At 56.7% G+C, this 20,189-nt stretch overlaps 1 protein-coding gene across 2 annotated transcripts; it reads left to right on the top strand.

Annotated features, from left to right (window-relative positions):
- The first annotated feature begins 6,113 nt into the window (after positions 1 to 6,113).
- Positions 6,114 to 17,849, top strand: PRELP (proline and arginine rich end leucine rich repeat protein). 2 transcript variants are annotated; one of them, XM_079761370.1, is made up of 3 exons: positions 6,114 to 6,276; positions 13,491 to 14,470; positions 16,910 to 17,849. In XM_079761370.1, exons 2-3 carry the CDS (start codon positions 13,507 to 13,509, stop codon positions 17,080 to 17,082), a joined length of 1,137 nt encoding a protein of 378 aa, XP_079617496.1. In that variant the 5' UTR covers positions 6,114 to 6,276; positions 13,491 to 13,506; the 3' UTR covers positions 17,083 to 17,849. The 2 variants fall into 2 exon arrangements, with proteins under 2 accessions (XP_079617496.1, XP_079617497.1); XM_079761371.1 differs by having other exon boundaries at positions 6,114 to 6,266; positions 16,910 to 17,755.
- The last annotated feature ends 2,340 nt before the right edge of the window (positions 17,850 to 20,189 follow it).

Here is a 20,189-nt window from a genome sequence, read left to right as displayed (position 1 = left end):
TAAAAAAGAGAGGCAGAGGGAGTAACTCTATGTTAGGAATGAGAACCTGAGGCCCAGATCAGCGGTACTCGATAGTTTCAAGGATGAGGATTTCAACGTCAAAAAATAAATACGTGATAATAGTTAAACTTGCATGATTAGAAAATTCAGAATGACACCAAGCCACATGGATTTAGAGAGGACCGCAAAGAATTTGCATTTTGTTCCTCACCACAGCACAGATATAGACACACAACAGCACCTGCAAAGGGATGATGGAGCAGCCGCTGCCTGGTGGAGTCGCCTTGCTCCTGCCCTCCTAGACCTTGCCACCTGGGGCATCAGTGACCACACGTGGCCACACGTTAGCGTCCCATGGCTGCAGCGTGCCTGGGCCTGCGTGAGGCAGGGTTGTTCCCGGGAATCTGCTGCAAGGAGTAGGGTGGCAGTAGTAACTTAGCAGCACTACACCTGCCACCTTGATATTAGATCCAGGTGCTGTGACTTCTAAAAGGCGATTTTACAAGGCAAAAAAAAAAAATAAGGGAGTTCCAGGATAATGTGACTGGGGGGCAAAAGGCACCCCAGAACCTAGGAGGACCCCACCTGGGAAGGCAGGTGCCATCCCCGCTCACCCGAGCAAGCCCGGCAGTGCTGACCAAGCAGGCCAGGCTAGCGCTGTCGGTCACACCCATGACGGTGCAGGGCTGCGCAGCGGCCCACGGGTGACAGCCCCAGACAAAACTGTGGACAACGAGCTCTAGCTGGTTTGGCTCAGTGGATAGAGTGCAGGCCTTCGGACTGAAAGGTCCCGGGTTCGATTCCAGTCAAGGGCACATGCCCGGGTTGCGGGCTTGATCACCAGTAGGGGGCATGCAGGAGGCAGCCGATCAATGATTCTCTCTTCATCATTGATGTTTCTATCTCTCCCTCCCTCTCCCTTCCTCTCTGAAATCAATAAAATATATTTAAAAAAAAACAAACAAACAAAAAACTGTGGACAATGAGTGAAAGGATTCAGGGTCCTCCAGCTCCCGGGGCTCCCTGTGTGGGTGGTGACATGCCTCCTTCCGCCCTCCCTGTCGTGGCCCCTGCCTTCCTCTGGCTGCCCAGGCAGCCCAGCCGCACGCTCCCGGCAGGCGAGGCGGGTGGTGAATGGAAGAAGCCTGTGCATCCTATGGCTTCCTTTTCCACCAGCTGAGCCCGCGGGGGTTTCTGGGTAAGAATCAGAGTTCTGGCCAGGAGGAAGGCCCAGGGAAGACCCCTCCGGCAGGGAAGAAACGGCCCCTGCTTGGGGCCAGGTCAGGGGAGAATGTGAGGTTCTGGGGGCCGAGCCCCTGGCAGAGGGCCAGCCCACCGCAGGCCTCCCGATGACAGCGCTGCCGGTCTGTCCTCTGCACACAGCCTTGCGAAGTGTCTGGGAGCTGCTGGGCCAGGGGGGCCTCCCAGGATGAAGGGCGTGGCCGGGCATTCTGGGGGGGTCCTGATTGGGGACCACCAGCACCTCCCACAGGCACTTTCCCTGACCCAGGCCCCGGCGCTACTGCTGTACAACCTGGGGGACGGGGAGCCCCAAGAAGGACTGAGATGGAGTTTTCCACTGTGCCCGTGACATGAGCGCTCGGATTCAGAAATTAAGTCGAGGGACGGCAGCCGACACCTGCCCCCGGCAGGGAGAGAACTGCAGCCCAGAGAGGGAGGCAGAGCAGCCCCGGCCCACGTCCGAGTGTCCCTGCACAGGGGTGGGGAAGAGGCACCACGCCCACAGGTCCACGCGGGGGTCTGGTGGGACAGATCAGGGCCAGAGAGAGAGCCGGTGTACCGAGTGGCGTGGCCATCAGGACAGGCCTCCCAGGGAAAACAGAAGTGCGCAGCTGCTCACGCATCGCTGTACGGATAACCCTGCAGGCACGGCAAGCCGGTCGCTGTGTCTCCTGGAGGAACCGGTGAAGGGGACACAGGCGGGGAGAAGACTTTTTCCGGTGCGACCTTTTGGACCTTTTGGATTTTGAATCAAGGGAGTGTATTACTTATTCATATTAAAATAATAAGATCGAGCCCTGGCTGGTGTGGCTCAGTGGATAGAGCGTCAGCCTGCAGACTGAAGGGTCGCGGGTTTGATTCCAGTCAAGGGCACATGCCTGGGTTGTGGGCTCGATCCCCAATAGGGGGCATGTAGGAGGCAGCCGATCAATGATTCTCTCTCATCATTGGTGTTTCTCTCTCTGAAACCAATAAAAATATATTTAAAACATAAAATAAAAATTAAGATCATTTAAAAAGAGAGTGACAGAGGGCCTCCTTGTTCGACCCCCTTGAATGTGATGGAACAGACTCCTACTGCGTCCCCAGGGGGTGCCAGGCCCTGGTGGGGGCTGTGGGTTGCACCATGATGACAGGATGCTGTCTCTCCTGACCAGGAGCCCACTGGCCACAGGCAACCCGGGGCCCCAGGCTGGGCGGCGGGGTGAGAGACCACAGGACTCCCAGCGCTTCTCCCTGCCGCCCAGCCGCCCAGCCGCCCTAGGCTGTGAGCCTCGAGTGATGAGGGATGAGGGTCCCAGGACCAGCCCCTGTGGGCCTGGTGACCGCAGGGCAGTCTCAGCGGAAATTCCTCAGGGCCACACAGCTCCCTCCCGGCAGCATCTGGGGGACAGGGCTGCGGGAGGTGGGGAGGAGCCTGCATTGCTAGAGACCTCCTGTGGGAAGGATCACACACAATCGCGCCCTTTCTGCTCTGGCTTCAAGCACTCGCTTGTAACCAGCAGCACTCGCTGAGGGTCCAACAAGCAGTGAGCCGAGGGGGATGGCGCCAGGCTCTCTGGGATCAAGGCTTCCACCACCACGTGGCAGAGCCCCCCACCCTCCCCTGCCCTTTTCTGCCCTACACCACCCCCCGCAGCTCCCTCCTACGAGTGGGTCTCAGCAGCATCTGGACAGCCTGACTCCCCACCTCCCCCAGAGCCCACCTCATGTCTTCGCCGCACCAGGAAGAGAGAAGGCTCCCCCTCCCCCGGGGTGCAGCCACCCCTGGTATCCCCCCCGAGACTCCTCCGGAGGGGAGGCTCTTTCTGGAGGGGAGTCGGGGACCACTGTAGGGAGCCAGGGAGCCACCGGGCACCCCCAAGCCACACTCCCAGCGCCTGTGATGCCCTGGGTGTGCCTGGGGGCAGGTGGGCAGGGTGACCCGGGAGGCAGGCGGTGGAGATCTGCTCGCCGGGCAGCTGGAGAGCAGCAGAGTGGGAATCCCAACCCGGGATCCCGAGCCCCGTCTCAGCCTCCCTTCACACGCCAGCTCGAAGAGAACTCAGAGGTACTTGGTGCGGCCTCGCATTTCACAGGACGGACTGAGGCCAGAGGAGGAGGGACATCGCCAAGGCGAAGCATTGACACCCTTCAGTGCTCGGTGGTAGAGCATCGGCCGCTGCACGAAGGGGGCGGGTCTGAGTCCCAGTCGAGGGCACCTGCCTGGGCTGTGGGTTTGGACAGCAGGTACGAGGCACAACCAGGTGTCAGAAACCCAGGCCTGGACTCCCACCCTTGATGCCATTTTGTCCCCTGTAAGACGAGGAGAGAGGCAGGCTGGTGGGGAACACCGGACACCTTATCCCTCAGGGCGACCTGATTCGTCCCCACTCACTCCATTTCTCAGTGGTGGACCTTTGGCCCGTGGTTGTGACCTCAAACATCTTCCAGGACAGGCGGGTCAGTGGCTGAGTGAGGTCATCTAGGCCCTCAACTCCGTGACAGGACAGCATGGAGGAAGGGCGCCTGTGTTGAACTAGGAAGTGTTTTTCCTTCATAAATAGCTTCAAATCCAGTTTTTTAAAGTAACAATGCTTTGCTTCCACCGGTGTGCTCAGTGGTTAGAGCATCCACTGGTGCACGAAGGGTGGCCGGTTCAGTTCCTGGTCAAGGGCACGTACCTGGGTTTCCAGTTTGATCCCCACCCCCCACCCCCAGTCGGGGCACCTGCAGGAGGCAACTGGTGGATGTGTCTCTCACGTAAATCTCTCTCTCTCTCCCTCTCTCTCTCTTTCTCTCTCTCTCTCTCTCTCTCTCTTTCTCTCTCTCTCTTTCTCTCCCTTCCTCCCACTCTCTCTGAAAAAATATCCTCAGGTGAGGATTAAAAAAAAAGTACTGATGCTTCAAGTGTGGGACACAGATGGAACAGGATGGGCCATGAGTTGGTAGTAGTTAAAGTGGGGCATGGGGAACACGGGGTTATTAACACTGTTCTGAGTAAATGTGTATGTTTTAAATTTTCCATAATAAACAGGGTTTATTATTAATACGCTATCAAGAAACATATTGCGTCCTCAAGCCACAGGAGACGCACGGGCGGCCCATTAGCGCAGTCCTGACATCCCTACAGCCCCTGGCGCTCTCTCCTTCCTGCAATGCTGCCTGCGAGGCCGGGCCAGGGCCAGACCGGGGAGGGACAGAGGCACCGAGGCTGGGGCAGGGCTTGGAGCCAGGCCGTCGTCCATGCTGATGAGGGTGGACTCTGGGCGTTGGGAGGGGCCCCATGGAAATGAACCCAGGCACACCCCTGCACCTGTCTAACCCCTCCCACCCCACCCCTTGCCACCCCCCTGCACATCACCGTCTCTTGCTCACCTTTCTTACCACCCACCCCACTGAGGGAAACCAGCAAACGGAGGGTTGATGTCCTCAGGCTGCAGGAGGGAGCCCATTTCTTTGGGACGAAAAGTAAAATGCCTGAGTGGCTTGGCACATTCAGGGCGCATGTGACTCCAAGAGGGTCGCACTGACTTCCCGCCAGACCTCCCAGCAGGTGAGGACAGCTCACGCTTTGGGGCGCGAGTAAGGTGGGGAGGGAAGGTCCGCGTTTCATTTTTCCTTCTCTGTTTCTTAGGCGGCCTACCATTCGCCACACGCATCTCCTAACCCTAATATCGTCCCAGTTTATAAAGCGCTCTCACACTTACATCCTCTCATCTTCCAGCCCTGTGAGGTAGGTATTATCCCCATTTCATAGGTGAGGAAACGGAGGCTCCACAGAGTAAGCGACTTGCCCACGATCAGCTCGCTTGTAAATGGCGGCGTCCGGGGCTGCTGACCTTGGGTGCAATGTTCTGTACCCCAGATTGGGAGGGGTGGCCCTGTCACCGGGCCCTTCGGCTCTCCCTGGGCCTGAGGGTAGAAAAGGTACCGTTGAAGTTCCTACGGAGTCGGCTGGGGTGCAGGAGGTTTTGATGGGCTGCTCTGTGTGTATCACCATGGTTTCCTTGAGGAAAATTGTCCGAGGGAACAGTCTGACTTGAAGGGGTCTTCTGGGACGACGGGGACCAGGGGCCTTTGGATTCCTCCATGTCGCTGTGTGAGGGCCACCCAGCCCCGAAATCTCTCCTGAGTGTGACACAGATGGGGAAGCTCCAAGAAGACACGGACACTGTCCCCCTGGGCCAGGGGCAGTGACTTCAGGTCTGATATCAAAGCTTAATTCTGTCGTACTTTGCTGTGTGACGCCAGGCCACACTTCTCCCTCTCTGGTCCTCCGGCCACAAAACCAAGGCTGTCTCCGGCGCCCGCTCACTGCTCAGGGAGGCGCCAACCTCCTCAGCAACCTCCTGAAGAAGATGACGGAGGAAAGGATTTTAAGAGAAAATGCCCCACACCCCTCACTGGTTTGGAAATTTAACCCAGGGGAGCGGGGGAAGTGCAGGTGAGTGGGGAGAAGCCCGTGTGTGTGTGTGTGTGTGTGTGTGTGTGTGTGTGTGTGTGTGTGTGGAATGAAATTGTTAGGAGGTGGGATGAAACAGGCTGGTGTAGGCCCAGCCATCCAGCCCTGGCCCACACAGAGTTTTGCTTTTCGTGTCTTTTCCCCTGTTATTTTGGCTTGTTTTCCAAACAAGTGTCAAACAATCTCCCCCCCAGAAGCAATGGCAGCAGAAGGAAATGTTATTAAAAATGAGTTTGTTAGTGGGCATGATGTGTGGATGAAGTCTTCGGGAGCTCTGGCTGCCAAATAAAGACTTTATTGTTGTCATTCCTCCTTTCCCAAGCTCCCTCCCTCTCTTCTCTCCTCCCTCCTCCCCTCCCTCCCTCCCTCCAATCGGCCCGTCCCTCCCCCTAACCTAGCCTCCCCACCCCAATAGGATCTGGTAGAAGAAAAGTCGGGCAAACACAAGCACACTCACACACTGGGAGATCAGAACTTCCAGCGGGCTCTCTGCTGCCACAGCTCCACCGCAGGGTGTGGAGGAAGCGGAGGGAGCCTCGAGCCTTGCCGGGGACTAGCCCGGAGCTGGGAGCGGAGGCAGGTGTGTGCAGGTAAGCCCCGTGGGGAGGCGGGGAGGAAGCCCCCCTCCTCCAGCAAGTGTCCTCCTGGTTACTGATCTCAGCTTCCTCTCAAATGAGCTCAAGTCAGCCTTCCTCGTTGCCTCTTCCTTCTCTTCATCATCCTCTCCCTGTGTATTAGCTGGCTGCAAACGCTGAACTTTCTTGGTGCAGATGTTTGTTGTAGCACGGAGTTATGCTGCACGGAGTATTTTTACACATCACGTATTTCCATAGAAACCAGAATCAAGAGCCCACGTCTCTGCACCTTTCACATACTGTCACGCACTGTCACGGGCACGCACGCAAGTTGCTCAGGGGCTGCACTTTCATTAAACACACACACACACACACACACACACACACACACACTTTCTGACTGCATGTGACACTCAGAGCTAGACACACACACACACTTTCTGACTGCATGTGACATGCAGAGCTGGACACACACACACACACACACACACACACACTGCATCTTGTCTCACCCTCTCACGCGCCTCTCCGGCCATAAGAGCAAAGGGAAAGCGTGTCTTCCCCTGAGGTGGCAGAGCCAAAGGAAATCATGTGCTGCGCGAAGGCAGAGCAGGGAGGACATGAACAAGAGCAGGCGTTGGGAGGGTTTCTCCGTCCTTTAGGCCTTAATTGGGTAGGAGGGAGAAAACCGTGGCTTTCCAACCTGCGCTGGATCTTCCCGGCCGCTCTGAATTTCTGTCTCGCTGGTCCAAACCACCGGCTTTTGGAAAGAAAGAGAAGAAAGGATCCAACTTCCAAGCCTTGGAGGTCCCAATCCCCAGCTCAGGAGGCAGTTCATTTTTCTGCAGGCAGCCCGAAAAAAAGCTCTCTTTAAAGCCATTTCATAATTATCCCAGGAGTCTTTGCAGCAGAGGGAAAAAGATAGTACTGTAGTTTCTTAGTGAGTCAGGGAGGGGGAGACTGGAGGGGTAACTGAATGGGGCTTGTTTCCAAATAGGTGACCCCTGTCCACCTCAACAAGGGAGAGTGTTGTCCCCAGGCGGCGGGGAAGGAGGGGGGGCTGGGGGGGTAAGGGTCTAGGGGAGGAGGGCTAGATCAGGGCCTCCAGATGTGGCCGCAGATCTTCACAGTCATCAGGGGGCAGGGGAGGGGGGATTGCGAGGGGACTTACTGAAAACACAGAAGTCTGGACCCCTTGCTCCAGACCTGCTAAACAGAGACCTGGGGATCTGTCGTTGTTTTAGTACAGACGGTCGGCCAGGGCTGGAGACCCTGGATCAGGGGCCTGAGGGAGACGTGTGCTGGGACAGCCCGGGGCTCCCGGCCTTGCTAGCTGGGCAGAGGGCTTCGTGGTTTCCTGGACAAGGACTATCTGATGGAGGAGGACCAGAGCGTCCCACGTGGGCCACCTCCTCGGGGAGTGGGAGTTGGTGCTGAGGGGCCAGGAAGGATCTCCGGTGAGCTCTCCCCTCCATCCTCCTTGCAAGCACCGGCTGCCACATCATGAGGAGCATCCTGGAGAGGAAGATTCCTCCCACCTGCTCCTCTGCCTGCCCCGAGCCTGAGGCACTGCGCTGGGCCCCTTCCCATCCCGGCCAGACCCCTCTCCTCCCACCCAATCACTGTCTGTTCTGATGGCCTCTCGGGAAGATGGGCTGGACAAGCTCGGCCCAGTGGGCAGCCCCATTGACTGGGCATGTGAGGGGCGATTCAAGGCTGGAAGGGGCAAAGAAAGCCAGATGTGGAAGGTTGGGATGGGAATCATGCATCACAATGGGAAGCCACCTTTGTGCCTCCCATTTATAAGTTACAGGACTTATAAAATATAAGGCACAGGAGATAGCCCATGGCTTTCAACAACAGCCTAACATTCACGGAGTACTCGCTTTACACACACTTACTCATTTAACCCTCAAATCACCACACAAAGGTTTTAATGTGTCCATTTTACAGATGAGTGAGCTGAGCTGAGTCAAGGTAAGAGGTTTGCCCAAGAGCACCCAGGGACGACGCTGAAGGGTATCAGGGTTAGGCCCCCGATCCGCAAGCACCCAGGGCCACAGACAGGTTCTACTCGGGATGGAGGCAGGAAGCAGGAGATGGTGAGGCCAGGAGCAGAGCCAGCTCAGTGCTGCACATTCCCCACTGTCCCTACTCCTCCCCACCCCTCCCCACCCTCCTCACCCCTTCAATGGAAACTTGCTCCTCGGCAGCGGCAGCGGTGGCCTGAAGCCAAATAATCTTCCCTCTGTTTACACTTTGCCTGGTGGTAGACGCTGGGGCGGCAGATGGTCTCTCCACCCTAGTGCTATATTGATTTTTAGCACTTTTTGATCTGCAGCACATTTTAAAGTGACATTTTAAAGTGACTTCTTGCTCTGACAACAACTGGGTGAGGAATGCAGGCATAGGGACAATTTTGCTAACCCTCTTTCACAGGTAAAAACAACTGAGGCTGAGAGCAGGTTTGGGCGACTAGGTAGTGGTGGACAGGCGGAGAGCCCTCCTCCCGGGGGGAGTCTGCTCCGTGAAGCTCTCCCCCAGGGCCCCAGTCAGGCCCAAACTTACACGGATTGCGCGGCGGCTGCGCAGTGTCCCCATTGAATCCATCATGTCCCCATATCAGCCCTCCCATCACCTCAGGGCCTCACAGCCCTCCTCACAGGCCTTGAAAGGCTCTCAGGCAACCTAGGTGGCCTGCCTGGCTCCTGCTCACCTGGGCAGAGACCACCTGACCCTCCTGGCTTCCCACTCCCTCTGGGCTGCAGGGTGGCTCTCAGAAGCTGGAGTGTAGAACAGAGAGGCGGGAATAGAGAATGAGGGTCCATGGGTGTGGCTCCGGAGCAGGGTGCAGCCCCATTTCCCACGCCAGGGTTGTGGCTGGGGTAAGCCATGGAGGTTTAGGGGTGACCAACTAGACAGGGGATCTGACCAGAAAGGAAGAAGGATGCCAGTAAGCAGTGTGGAGTATTCCTTTAACCCGAGGAGACACACCCAACTCGCTCCCAGCCAACCCCAATTCCCGACTCTCCACACAAAACCAATTACCCTTCAACTTTCTCCCAGTGACTTGGAAATCCCGTGTGGACCTCAGCCCAGCCCTGCCCCGAGCCTGGGTACTGCCCCAGTCCTGGGCATTCGAACGCTAAATGAATGTGTTCCTGAGCTAGATAGAGATGAGGGAGCTCGCTTTACACTCAGCCTCTGGAGCATCTGCTCTTTTATAAACACATCGGTGGATGGGCGAAGCCCCTGCCGTTTGCAGAGCGCTTAGGCGCTCTGACAGGCCTTCCGTGCATGACCTCATCTGATCCTCACACGGAGGGGAGCCTGAGGCCTGGGGCGGAGGGGCAGGGCGGGATGCAAGCCCAGATCTCCAATCCTGGGACTGACATTCACACTTCAAACCCTCTTAGGAAATGTTCTTAAAGGGAGAGACTGAATTTTGAGCTGGGCAGAGCGATGGCAGTGCCCCCCAGAACGGCAGCGTTCTGAGAGCCAGTGCCCCGAATAGGGCTCACCGGGCAGCGATGTCCGGTCCCCCACCCCTCAGTGACGGAGCAGTGAGCTCAGCAGAAGGCTGGGAGGTGGGAGGTGTGCTTGGAGAGCATGAGAAATTTAAAAATCATACACACTTGGGACCCACCCTAAGAGAGCTTATGATTGGGCAGAAGCTTCTGGAAGGCAGCAGCATAAGCAAGCGTGACCTTGGGCTTTGGCAGGGGAACTGTGCGTCCCCGAGGCGTTCAGGATTTAGGACATCCCAGTGCACGCCAGAGCTGCTCTGTCAGGACTTCCCTCCAGGGCCAGGCCCCAGGGGGAAGAGGCGTTGCCCGGTGAGAAAAGCCTTAGAAATGAACGCTATTTCCCCCAGAAAGAGGCGTGGGCGGCTCGAATGCCCACGCGGGGCGAGCACACAGGGAGGTTCTGCACAGGCTAAGGGGAAGGGAGTTAACAGATCCAGTGTCTCCAGGGACCAGACCCGCCAAGCTTTTCCTAGGGAACCCCCATCTGCTGTGGGAGGGGCCGGGCCAGCCCCCGAGGTCTGAGTGTAAAGGATCAGGACTGGGGGGGGGGCAGAGCCTAACTTCCTGAAGGGGGTGGGAGGGCGGTGGGCATGAGGAAGGCCTGTGTCCATTTCCGAGGGGAGGAGTGGGGAGCTGGTGTGAAGGTAGAGCTGTGACTCCCCCGTGGCCCTGTCGCTCCTGACCATGAGGCCTGGAGCCACTAAGAAACACCCCTCGCAAGGCCTGGGCCACTTGCAGAGTGGGCTTCCCCTGGGAGCTCTGGAACTCGGGGCCCAGGACCCGGCAGAGGCTGTGCTGAGAGACGCAAGGCCGGAAACAGGGAGAGCCCCAGCCGGGAGAGGGGAGCCTCTTTGGGGCAGGGCTTCTCACATCGTGAGAGATGGTTCGTTTATTTCAGGCTTCTGGGTGATAAGACAATAAATGCCCAAACAAAAAGTTTCAGGGTCACAAAAATTGGGGCTTTTAAAAATGTTTGTTTTTTAGTAGACTAATGCTTTAACTGCCTCCTTAAAACTGATATGCAAAATGATGGTGTTATTGTCAAGAAAATTACAGGACTTATAAAATATTAATTCATGGTTCATCAAGCGGTGTTGGTCCGGCCTCAAGACTCCAAGTGTAGTTTGACGACGACCGTCTTCTCTTTTCCGTCCGCTCAGTGTGTCCCTGGGACTGTTGTAGCCCTGGCTGTAGATAAAGCGAGAATCTGACAGCAGCTCCGCTGACCGGAGGCCCAGGAAAAGGGGCCTCTTGGTCCCCGTGGGGGAGCTGGCCTGGCAGAGACCACGTTAGAGGGAGGTGGAGCGGCAACAGAGGCTGCAGGCAATCTCTTCCCTGCTTCCTCCTAGTGCAGTGGTCGGCAAACTCATTAGTCCACAGAGCCAAATATCAACAGGACAACGATTGAAATTTCCTTTGAGAGCCAAATTTTTTAAACTTAAACTTCTTCTAACGCCACTTCTTCAAAATAGACTCGCCCAGGCCGTGGTATTTTGTGGAAGAGCCACACTCAAGGGGCCAAAGAGCCGCATGTGGCTCGCGAGCCGCAGTTTGCCGACCACGGGCCTAGTGTGTCTGTCTGCCTTCCTTCCCTCCCTCCCTTCTTCCCTCCTTCCTTCCTGTGCTCAGTGTACTATGTATAAGGGCTTACACAGGCACACAGAGCACGTACAAACATGGGTTTGCTTCTGTGTATGGTACAGACGTGTGTATGCGTGTGTGTGTGTGCAGAGAAGTGTGTATGTGTGTGTGTGTGCAGAGAAATGTGTTTCTTTTTACATTCAGCTCCTTCTGAGCACCTGGTGGGACTAAGCCGCTGGTGAGGGGCTTCTACTATCCTCCTCTGAGCAAGGCCAGCACTGAGTCAGTCACCCAGGCAGGGAGGAGTCTACGCGGATGCGGGCTCAAAGGAAAGAGAGCGGGCGGCCTGAACAGAGGCAGTGATCACAGGGTCTGGGTACCGGGGGGACACACTCCAGCCCAATCTATCTCAGAGAAACCCAGGAAGCCTGCATCCCCAGGGTGTCCCAGACCCCTGAAGGGGGCGGGGCAGACACCCCAATTGTGAAGAAGCAGCCAGAGGGGCCGGGAGAAGCAATGTGGGAATGACGACCGACGTGGAGACCAGAGGGGTGTCATAAGGATGAGGGCTCTGGGGAGGGGATGGCACATGAACCCCCTTCCCTGGCCCTTCCCAGCCAGGCCAGGGGAGAGGCCTGTGTGTCTGCTACCCTGGGTCTATTTTCCCAGCTTAATTCAACTACAACCACATGGCCCTGCTGGGGACAATGGGAAGGGCAACCCCAAAATATCCTCCAGCCACCTAGTCCACTGTCACTGAGGCTGGCAGGAAGCTTTTCTTGATCCCGCCACATGACCAACTCCAGTCGATAGAAGAACAGCAATGCCTCCCAGCCGGCGTGGCTCCGTTGGTTGAGCACCATCCCATGCATAGGAGGTTGTGGGTTTGATTCTGGTCAGAGCACATGCCAGGGTTGTGGCCTTGGTCCTCAGTGGGGGCTGTAAAAGGAGGCAGCCGATCGATGTTTCTCTCTCATTGATGTTTCTATCTCTCTCCCTCTCCTTCTCTCTGAAACCAATGAAAACATATTAAAAAAAAAAAAAAGAGCAGCAATAACTGGCCACAAGAAATGAAAGTGGTTTCCCCACAGCTTTCGATCTCTTCCTTGTTTCCTTTCCAGAAGCCTCCACATCTGAGGGGAATTCTTGGTGTGTATCCTGCTGGCAAGGGCCAGTGTTCGCTGAGCCGAGTGCAGTGGGTGAGGGACAAGCAGGGGGGACACACACGTGTCTGAAGCACTTTCCTTCCTTCCCAAGATCTCCCCGGGCCCCACCCTGGAAGGCAGGAGACCTGGCCCTGCTATTAAATAACTTCCTGGCCTTGGCAGCCACTTCCTCCCTCCACATCATTGGTGGATTTCAAACCAGTTTTTAGCAATGCAACTTTATTTTTCAAATGAGTGCTGTGGTTATACATAGATATAGATGATAGATACAGATATAGATATAGATTATATAGATATAGATATAGGTGATATAGATATAGATATGGATATGGATATGAATATAGATATAGATGATATAGATGTGGATATGAATATAGATATATATATATAGATATAGGTATAGATGATATAGATATAGATGTCAGATTAAAATAACACAGAGCTGCTCAGGTTGGCACAGGAGTGAGTTGGGGTGCCCCAGGGCCAGCTCCTTGGTCTCCCTCCCTCCATAGAAATGGGGGCACCATTTGGAAACCATTGAGCTGTGTGATCTCTAAGGACACGTCTGGATTGTAACTCCCCAGGACTCCATGGCTCATATACCCTAACTCCCTCTTACGAGGACAGGACTGATTTTCTCGCGCTGCAGAGGGGGAGACTGAGGGCTGGAGGGCAAGCGCGGGGCTCCTGTTCACAGCCCGGTGTGCTTTCCGCAGGAGGGCTCGCTCTCCAGAGCAGGCTGAGCCCACTGAGTGGCGAGGCCTCTGGCAGGGAACCCGGACCCTCGAGCCCTTGTTACTTTCTCACCTGCTAGAGACAGGCGAACAGGGAAATGCTTCCATAGGCCCCTCCACAGCTCCCCGGGAGTCCGCCCCGGCCACCTGAACTGCAAAGACATGGCCTCTCATTGCTGAGGCCCAACTGGCTAATGACCTCCCACATCTCCTCCCTGCAGGCGCATCACCCGGATCATGAGGTCATCTCTCTCCTTGCTCCTCCCACTTCTCCTCATCTTGGCCTCAGTGACCAAAGGTCAGCCCACAAGACGACCAAGACCAGGGGCCAGGCCCAGGCCCAGGCCCAGGCCCACACCCAGCTTTCCTCAGCCCCATGAGCCATCGGAGCCTACAGACCTGCCTCCTCCCCTCCCACCAGGCCCTCCGTCTGCCTTTCATGACTGTCCCCGGGAATGCTACTGCCCCCATGACTTCCCATCGGCCCTCTACTGCGACAGCCGCAACCTCAGGAAGGTGCCTGTCATCCCACCCCGCATCCATTACCTCTATCTCCAGAACAACTTCATAACCGAGCTGCCGGTGGAGTCCTTCAAGAACGCCTCGGACCTGCGGTGGGTCAACCTGGACAACAACCGCATCCGCAAGGTGGACCAGAAGGTGCTGGAGAAACTCCCCAGCCTGGCGTTCCTCTACATGGAGAAGAACCAGCTGGAAGAAGTGCCCGCCGCCCTGCCCCGGAACCTGGAGCAGCTGCGGCTGAGCCAGAACCAGATCTCCAGGATCCCCCCGGGCGTCTTCAGCAAGCTGGAGAACCTGCTGCTCCTGGACCTCCAGCACAACAAGCTGAACGACAACGTCCTCAAGCCGGACACCTTCCAGGGCCTCAAGAGCCTCATGCAGCTCAACCTGGCCCACAACGTCCTGAGGAAGATGCCCCCCAAGGTCCCCAAAGCCCTTCACCAGCTCTACCTGGACAGCAACCAGATCGCCACGATCCCCAACGGATACTTCAAGGCCTTCCCCAACCTCGCCTTCATTCGCCTGAACTACAACAAGCTGTCCGACAGGGGGCTCCCCAAGAACTCCTTTAACATCTCCAATCTGCTCGTGCTCCACCTGTCCCACAACAAGATCAGCAACGTGCCTGCCATTAACAACAAGCTGGAGCACCTGTACCTCAACAACAACAGCATCGAGAGTGAGTGGGGAGGCGGGGCCAGGCCCGGGGAGGGAGGCTGGGGACTCACCATGTCAGCCTTTTCTCAGGAGCCTCAGGGTGGGGGTGTGCAAGAGACACCCTGCTTTGACACTGGACTTCACACCATGGCCTTCCCACTCGCTATCTGTATGACCTTGGACAGATAGCTGACCTCCCTGGGAAGGTCCCTCGTCTGTAAAGTGAGAACGGTAATAATACCTCTCGTCAACTCGATATGAGGATGTAACCGTTTAACGTGGATACCGTGCCCCGAAGGCCATGGCTGGAGGGGGCTTGCTTCTCTTCCTCCATCTCTTCTCATCAGCCCCAACTCCTTTGACCTGTCGGTAGGGTGGACACGGAATACAGTCCTGGACATTCTCCTAAAAGCAGAACAGTGACATTTACATGCCCACTCTGAGAAAAAATAACAAATAAACGCCCACTCTGAAATGCCCGGGCCAGTCCGCCGCGGACACGGGCAGCTGTGAGATGGCATCCCCCCAAGTCTGCACCTAGGTTCTGAAGCATCTGGAAAAGGTACACACAGAGAGGCAGCCGGACAGGGTGGGCAAACGTAGGTTAATAATAATGATCAACAATACAATAATGAATAAATAAATAACACTACAGAATAAACTCTGTTTCAACTGTAAACCTACTTTTGCCCACCCCTGTATATGCAGGGTCTGCCCCTGGCGAAAATGCAGCAGCCAGGGAAACACATTGGTGGGGGGTGGGGGGGGGCTTTCTGAGTCTATCTGGGGAGCTGGAATAGTTAGTTGTGTAAGATGGTACGCTTAAGGCAGGACTCCCCGAAGCTGCATATACAGGGTCCTGGGCCATGAGGTATCCATCGCAGCCCAAAAGAACAGACTAGAAGTTGCAATTTTGCTTCCATCAAAAAATGTCAGCTCTGAGCTGAGCGTCAGCAGAAAGGCTTAAAATCAAAAGAGCAAATATGACCTGGCCATTGAAGAACATAGGGGTGCAGCCGCTGCAGGGATGAAGGGGACAAAGGGAAAGAGAAGCTCCCCTAAAATAACCGTAGGAACCCTTAGTTGCCCAGCCAAAGGGGGTGAGGGAGATTGTTGAGTTTCTACAACCTTGAAGCAAGTGGTGGGGAGAACAGGCTTGCTCACTTGTCTGGGATAACTACAGAGTGGGAGGGGCTTTTAACATCTGGCAAGAAACAAATTCAGGGAGTAAACTGAGGCAATTCATTGCTCCCCGGGATGCTGTATAGGCCGAACGTATAGCCAGAAGGCACACCTCACACATAACTGACAGGTCTGTCCCGGGTGGAAGAACAGGCTGCTGGGGACAGCCAGCCCCCTGAGGGTGAAGTCAGAAAAATCAACCCCCTCTCACCCGTGTCGCCGGTCCGGGAGCTGAGCATCAGGGCGGTCCCGTGACGGGCCTACGTGACAGAGGCTGTAAGAAAACCCCTGTGCCAGGCTCTTTCCGCTGCCCCAATGGTGAAGAGAGAAAAGCAAAGGCCCCGCAGATGATAAATGAGGCCAGGCTTCGGGGCATAAAAATTCATTTAGATGCTACATCTGATGTCATCGAGCAAGAGGTGAGGGAGAAAATGAAATCTCATTTTCCACTGGAAAGCCCAGAATCAGTCATCACGTCGGAATCAATAGGCTCAGCCTGCCCCGTGGGCCCTGGGCCGCCCCCCCCAGACCCCCCTCCCCTCCTGGCAGCCCTGTGTCAGTTTCTGGGCCCACCTTCTGCCCATCCACGTGCCTCAGGTCCAGGCCACAGGAGACTCCCACACCCACCTGCCGGCTCAGACCTCGCCTCACCCCACTCTCTCCACACTGCGGCTAGACCCGCCTTTCTACAGTATAAGCCTCGGGACAGGCCCCTTCCAAATTTTACCCCCAGGACGCCAGAGTTCACACATCCTACCAGCCCTGCCACAACAGCAGCCCTACTCAATACCACCCCTCAGCCTGAAGGTCAAAGCCCACCATCATTTGGGGCCACAGCTTAACCTCTCCAGCTCACTACCCCTTTTCATCACACTGTACTGTTTACCACTCCCAGATTCTCCCATGATCCTTTTGGCCTCCACAGCTCTATTCAAATAGGTTCCTCTATCAAACCCCATCCCCAGGCCTCCCCCTGCTATAATCCTACCCAACTCTGAAGGTTCAACTCACAGCTTCCTTCCTCCGTGATGCCTCAGAGTAAATCTCCAGTAACCACTGTGGATCAATTCCAACTTCATTAATTAATTTCACAATGAGTAAACCGGGCCTGGAGGGAAGGGTCGACTATCCAGCGTCACACATGCCTACAGTCGGGCAGTTCCCGGGAGAAGTCGTGTCCTTACTCTCCGACGTCCACCCTCTCCTTCCTCCTCTCGGTCCCCCCCAGCCCTGGCCCCGCCCTCCTCGCCTGCTCACCTCTCCCCTTTTCTCTCCATAGAGATCAACGGGACCCAGATTTGCCCTCACAACCTGGTCACCTTCCAGGACTTCTCAGACCTGGAGAACGTGCCACACCTCCGCTACCTGAGGCTGGACGGGAACTACCTGAAGCCGCCCATCCCGCTGGACCTCATGATGTGCTTCCGCCTGCTGCAGTCCGTGGTCATCTAGGCCTTGCCCCGCCCTGCGTCCCCTCCGATCGCCCTTGAAGGCTGGTGGCCCAGGCGCTGGGCCCACCACTCCTTTTCTCTGTCTCCCTGTCTTTCTCCAGCTTTGCCTTCCTCGGCCCACCTTCCTGAGGCGGGACAAGCCACAGCCTCAGGACCCAGACCTCCCAGGCCTTGGGGGGTCCACCCAGCCCAAAGACACGCCCTGCATGCTTACCCTCTGGCCCAGAGCACAGGTGTCTGTTTCCAGATTTCATAGTCCCTGCCCTCCCTGCCTCCCCGTCACTCCTGGGTAAGTCTGGGCCTGGACTGACATCAGGATCTTGGCCCTGGGGAAGCAAGGAAATGGTCAGGAGTGGCCCCGAGGGAGGCTCAGGACGCCCTGCAGGGACTCCTCCTGCGTGGGCAGCTCCGGCCCCCACGGACCAGAGCACCAGGTCCCAGTGGCCGAGGCTCTGTCTTGCAAAGTGCTGCTCCGCCACCTGTCCACTGGCACCAGACATCGCGCTGGCTCGCCGCCGCCCCGTGTTCTCCAGAAAGGAAGTGCAGGGCATGGCCAAGGGCGGGCAGAGAGCAGGGTTCCCGCAAGGGCCTGAACCTGGCCTGCTCTTCACGGGGAGGAGCTGGGCCCTGTTTCTCCAGGGTGCACGCAGCTCACACCCTCCTAACGGGGCCTCCTTATTCCAAGAGGAAGAGCGGGGAGGACCAGTCCAGGAGAAGACTCGCTCGGGAACCAGGAGTCAGCCAGGGGGAGAGGGGTGGGAGTCAGGGCCCTGGGATGGGCCCGTGGGGTGCACAGGGGTCCTGCAGCCCCCTTGGCCACTCTGAACAAGAGGCCTAATGCCTGGGGATCACCGTGTCCCAGTGGAGGGGCAGAGCCACCACCGCCCTGCCATCTGTTCTCTAGCAGTGGGGACGACCCAGTCCTTTCCATCCCAGAGTGGTTCCTGAGAAACCCGAGAGAAGGGGGGGGGGGGGGCGGGCACCCAAAAATCTTCCAGAAGCTTCTTCCACGTGTGCACATTGGCCTCCCCCTAAGACAGACACATCAGTGACACCTGGTGGCTGGTGCAGGACACAGAGGGCCCCTCCTCTTCACCGCCCTGGGGGGGATTTTCCAAGGTCAAGGACTCCCAACTTGAAGAGCCAGAGGCCATGTGTATGGTCTCTCTCTCCTCTGGGTCTAAAGGACACAGAGCAACAGTGGCTCCGAGTTGGGAAGGAGGTGGGGGTGGGGGGCTTGTTCCATCATGGGGGAGCAATGGTGGGGACCTTGGGGGCCCAGGGGAGGATGCAGTCTGCTCCCGGTTGCTGTCTGACCTTGCCGTGCCTTCTGCTCTCAGCTCCCACCGTCTATACTCCCAGCCAAGGCCCCTCTAGCACTCACGTTCCATTCTGCGGCTCCACTTTGGACCTTGCTCTAATGCAAGTGTCCTCTCCCTCCCTTGCAGTTATTTATTCTCTGTACGGACTGTCCCTCCCCCGAAGTTCCCACCCTCCCTGCCTGGCCCAGGTGCAGCTGGGCAGGCCTCAAGGGGGCCTGGGCCCCAAGGCTGACTCACCTAGGCCTTCCTCGGACCTGCCTCTAGGGGGTGCTGCCCCTCCACCGTCCCCGAGGGTGTACGCTGGTGGGGGGCGTGGATGTTCTAGAAATGAGGGGTACTCAGTGCCTCCCCTCAAGACAGGTTTAGAAAATGTCCCGAGATTTTAAAGAAATTGTGTTAAGCTAGACCCCTAACTTCAAGAAGCTCCCATTAGACTCTTTCTCATTGTTCTCTTTTGCCACTTTACAGAAACGGAGCGCATTTTATCCCAGCCCCCTTCACCTGCTCCCACAACGGCCTCATCTTCCGCTGCTGCATGTTTCTCCAAGGCTCCTGCTTAGAGGCAGGGCAGCCCCGCCCCGGGGCTGTAAGCAGCCTGGTGCTCCGGCCTGGATAAGCCCCCTCCTCCCCTTAGTCACACCTTCAACCTCAGCCCCTCTGAGGAGGCCCTCGGGGAGCACAGCCCTGGGAGGGGGCCATTCCCCTCTCCTGCAAACCCAGCAGCAACACAACCACCATCACCCCTTCCCTCCATTGCTCCCTGCGGCTGTAAGCCAGAGAGGATTCAAGTTAAACTGACTTTATAGCAACCCCCCCACACACACACTTTCTGTCCTCCCACCGCCCACACACACTCTGTGCTGGTTTCCCGGGGGTTTCAGGAAGCCCCCCGACACCCCGCCCTGCAGCACACACAGAGGTCGGGCCCTGTGCTGCTGCCTCCGCACTCCCAGCTGTGCAGGTGGGCGTCTGTGTGTACTTTGTCCTTATGGCTGCCCCCCTGGGAGGCCGCGTAACTCTGTGAGCCAGCTCCCGCACGCCAGCGCGCTTCACAGCAGAGGAAATAAAGGAATATGAGAGCATCCTGCGTGGACTGGGCCATGTGAACAGGTCGGGAACAGTCCCCCGAGGTCACTCCTGCCGCCACCTCTCCTGTGCTCTGAGAAGATGGGTGGAGAAAGGGTCTTAGTCTTAAGAAACTCGAAGTAAACGATTCCAAAGCCGTTCCTTGGTGACTTTCCCCCAAAACGTACAATTCTCGTGAAAAATCATTCCTAAAGTCTGACCAGAAATCTGACAGCTGCATTTGAAGCCCAAAGGCCCAGGACTTTCAACCCACAGATGCCAAATTGTTGAGAGTCTCCCAAAGGCTCAGCTCCGAGCCAAATACGGAAGACGCAAAGCAGACACCGCTCCTGACCAGGTGAGGCTGCAGACTGGTCGGGATGCCGTGTAAAACCCACAGCAGTGGCAGCGCTGCCTCAGGCCAGAACCCAGGGCCACCTCGTCTGGGGGGGTTGACAGGCTGTGCAAGATGTCCACCGAAGGGCGAGAAGAGGGCACCCCTAAGCCTCCCTTCAGATGGAAGGTTCTAGAAGTAGGCTTGTGATCCTCCCAACCTACATCTTCTTTAGGATGCTGCTCCCACCCTGCCTCTAACACCTGCCTCAGTTCAATCCAGCAAGTTGTCTGTAGACACCAACTACGTACAAGGTTCCCAGCGCAGAATTCAAGGGCAGGGAACATCTATCCCGTGCCCATGAGCAATGCACAGTTGGATAAAGGG

Source organism: Cnephaeus nilssonii (assembly GCF_951640355.1).
Source record: "Cnephaeus nilssonii genome assembly, chromosome: 21".
NCBI lineage: Eukaryota > Metazoa > Chordata > Mammalia > Chiroptera > Vespertilionidae > Cnephaeus > Cnephaeus nilssonii.
This window is presented reverse-complemented; position numbering and strand designations above follow the sequence as displayed.

Coding starts and splice junctions, on each gene's coding strand:
- PRELP (XM_079761370.1), top strand. CDS start 13,507: ATGAGGTCATCTCTCTCCTTGCTCCTCCCACTTCTCCTCATCTTGGCC. Junction 14,471..16,909: donor CAACAACAACAGCATCGAGA/GTGAGTGGGGAG, acceptor TTCTCTCCATAG/AGATCAACGGGACCCAGATT.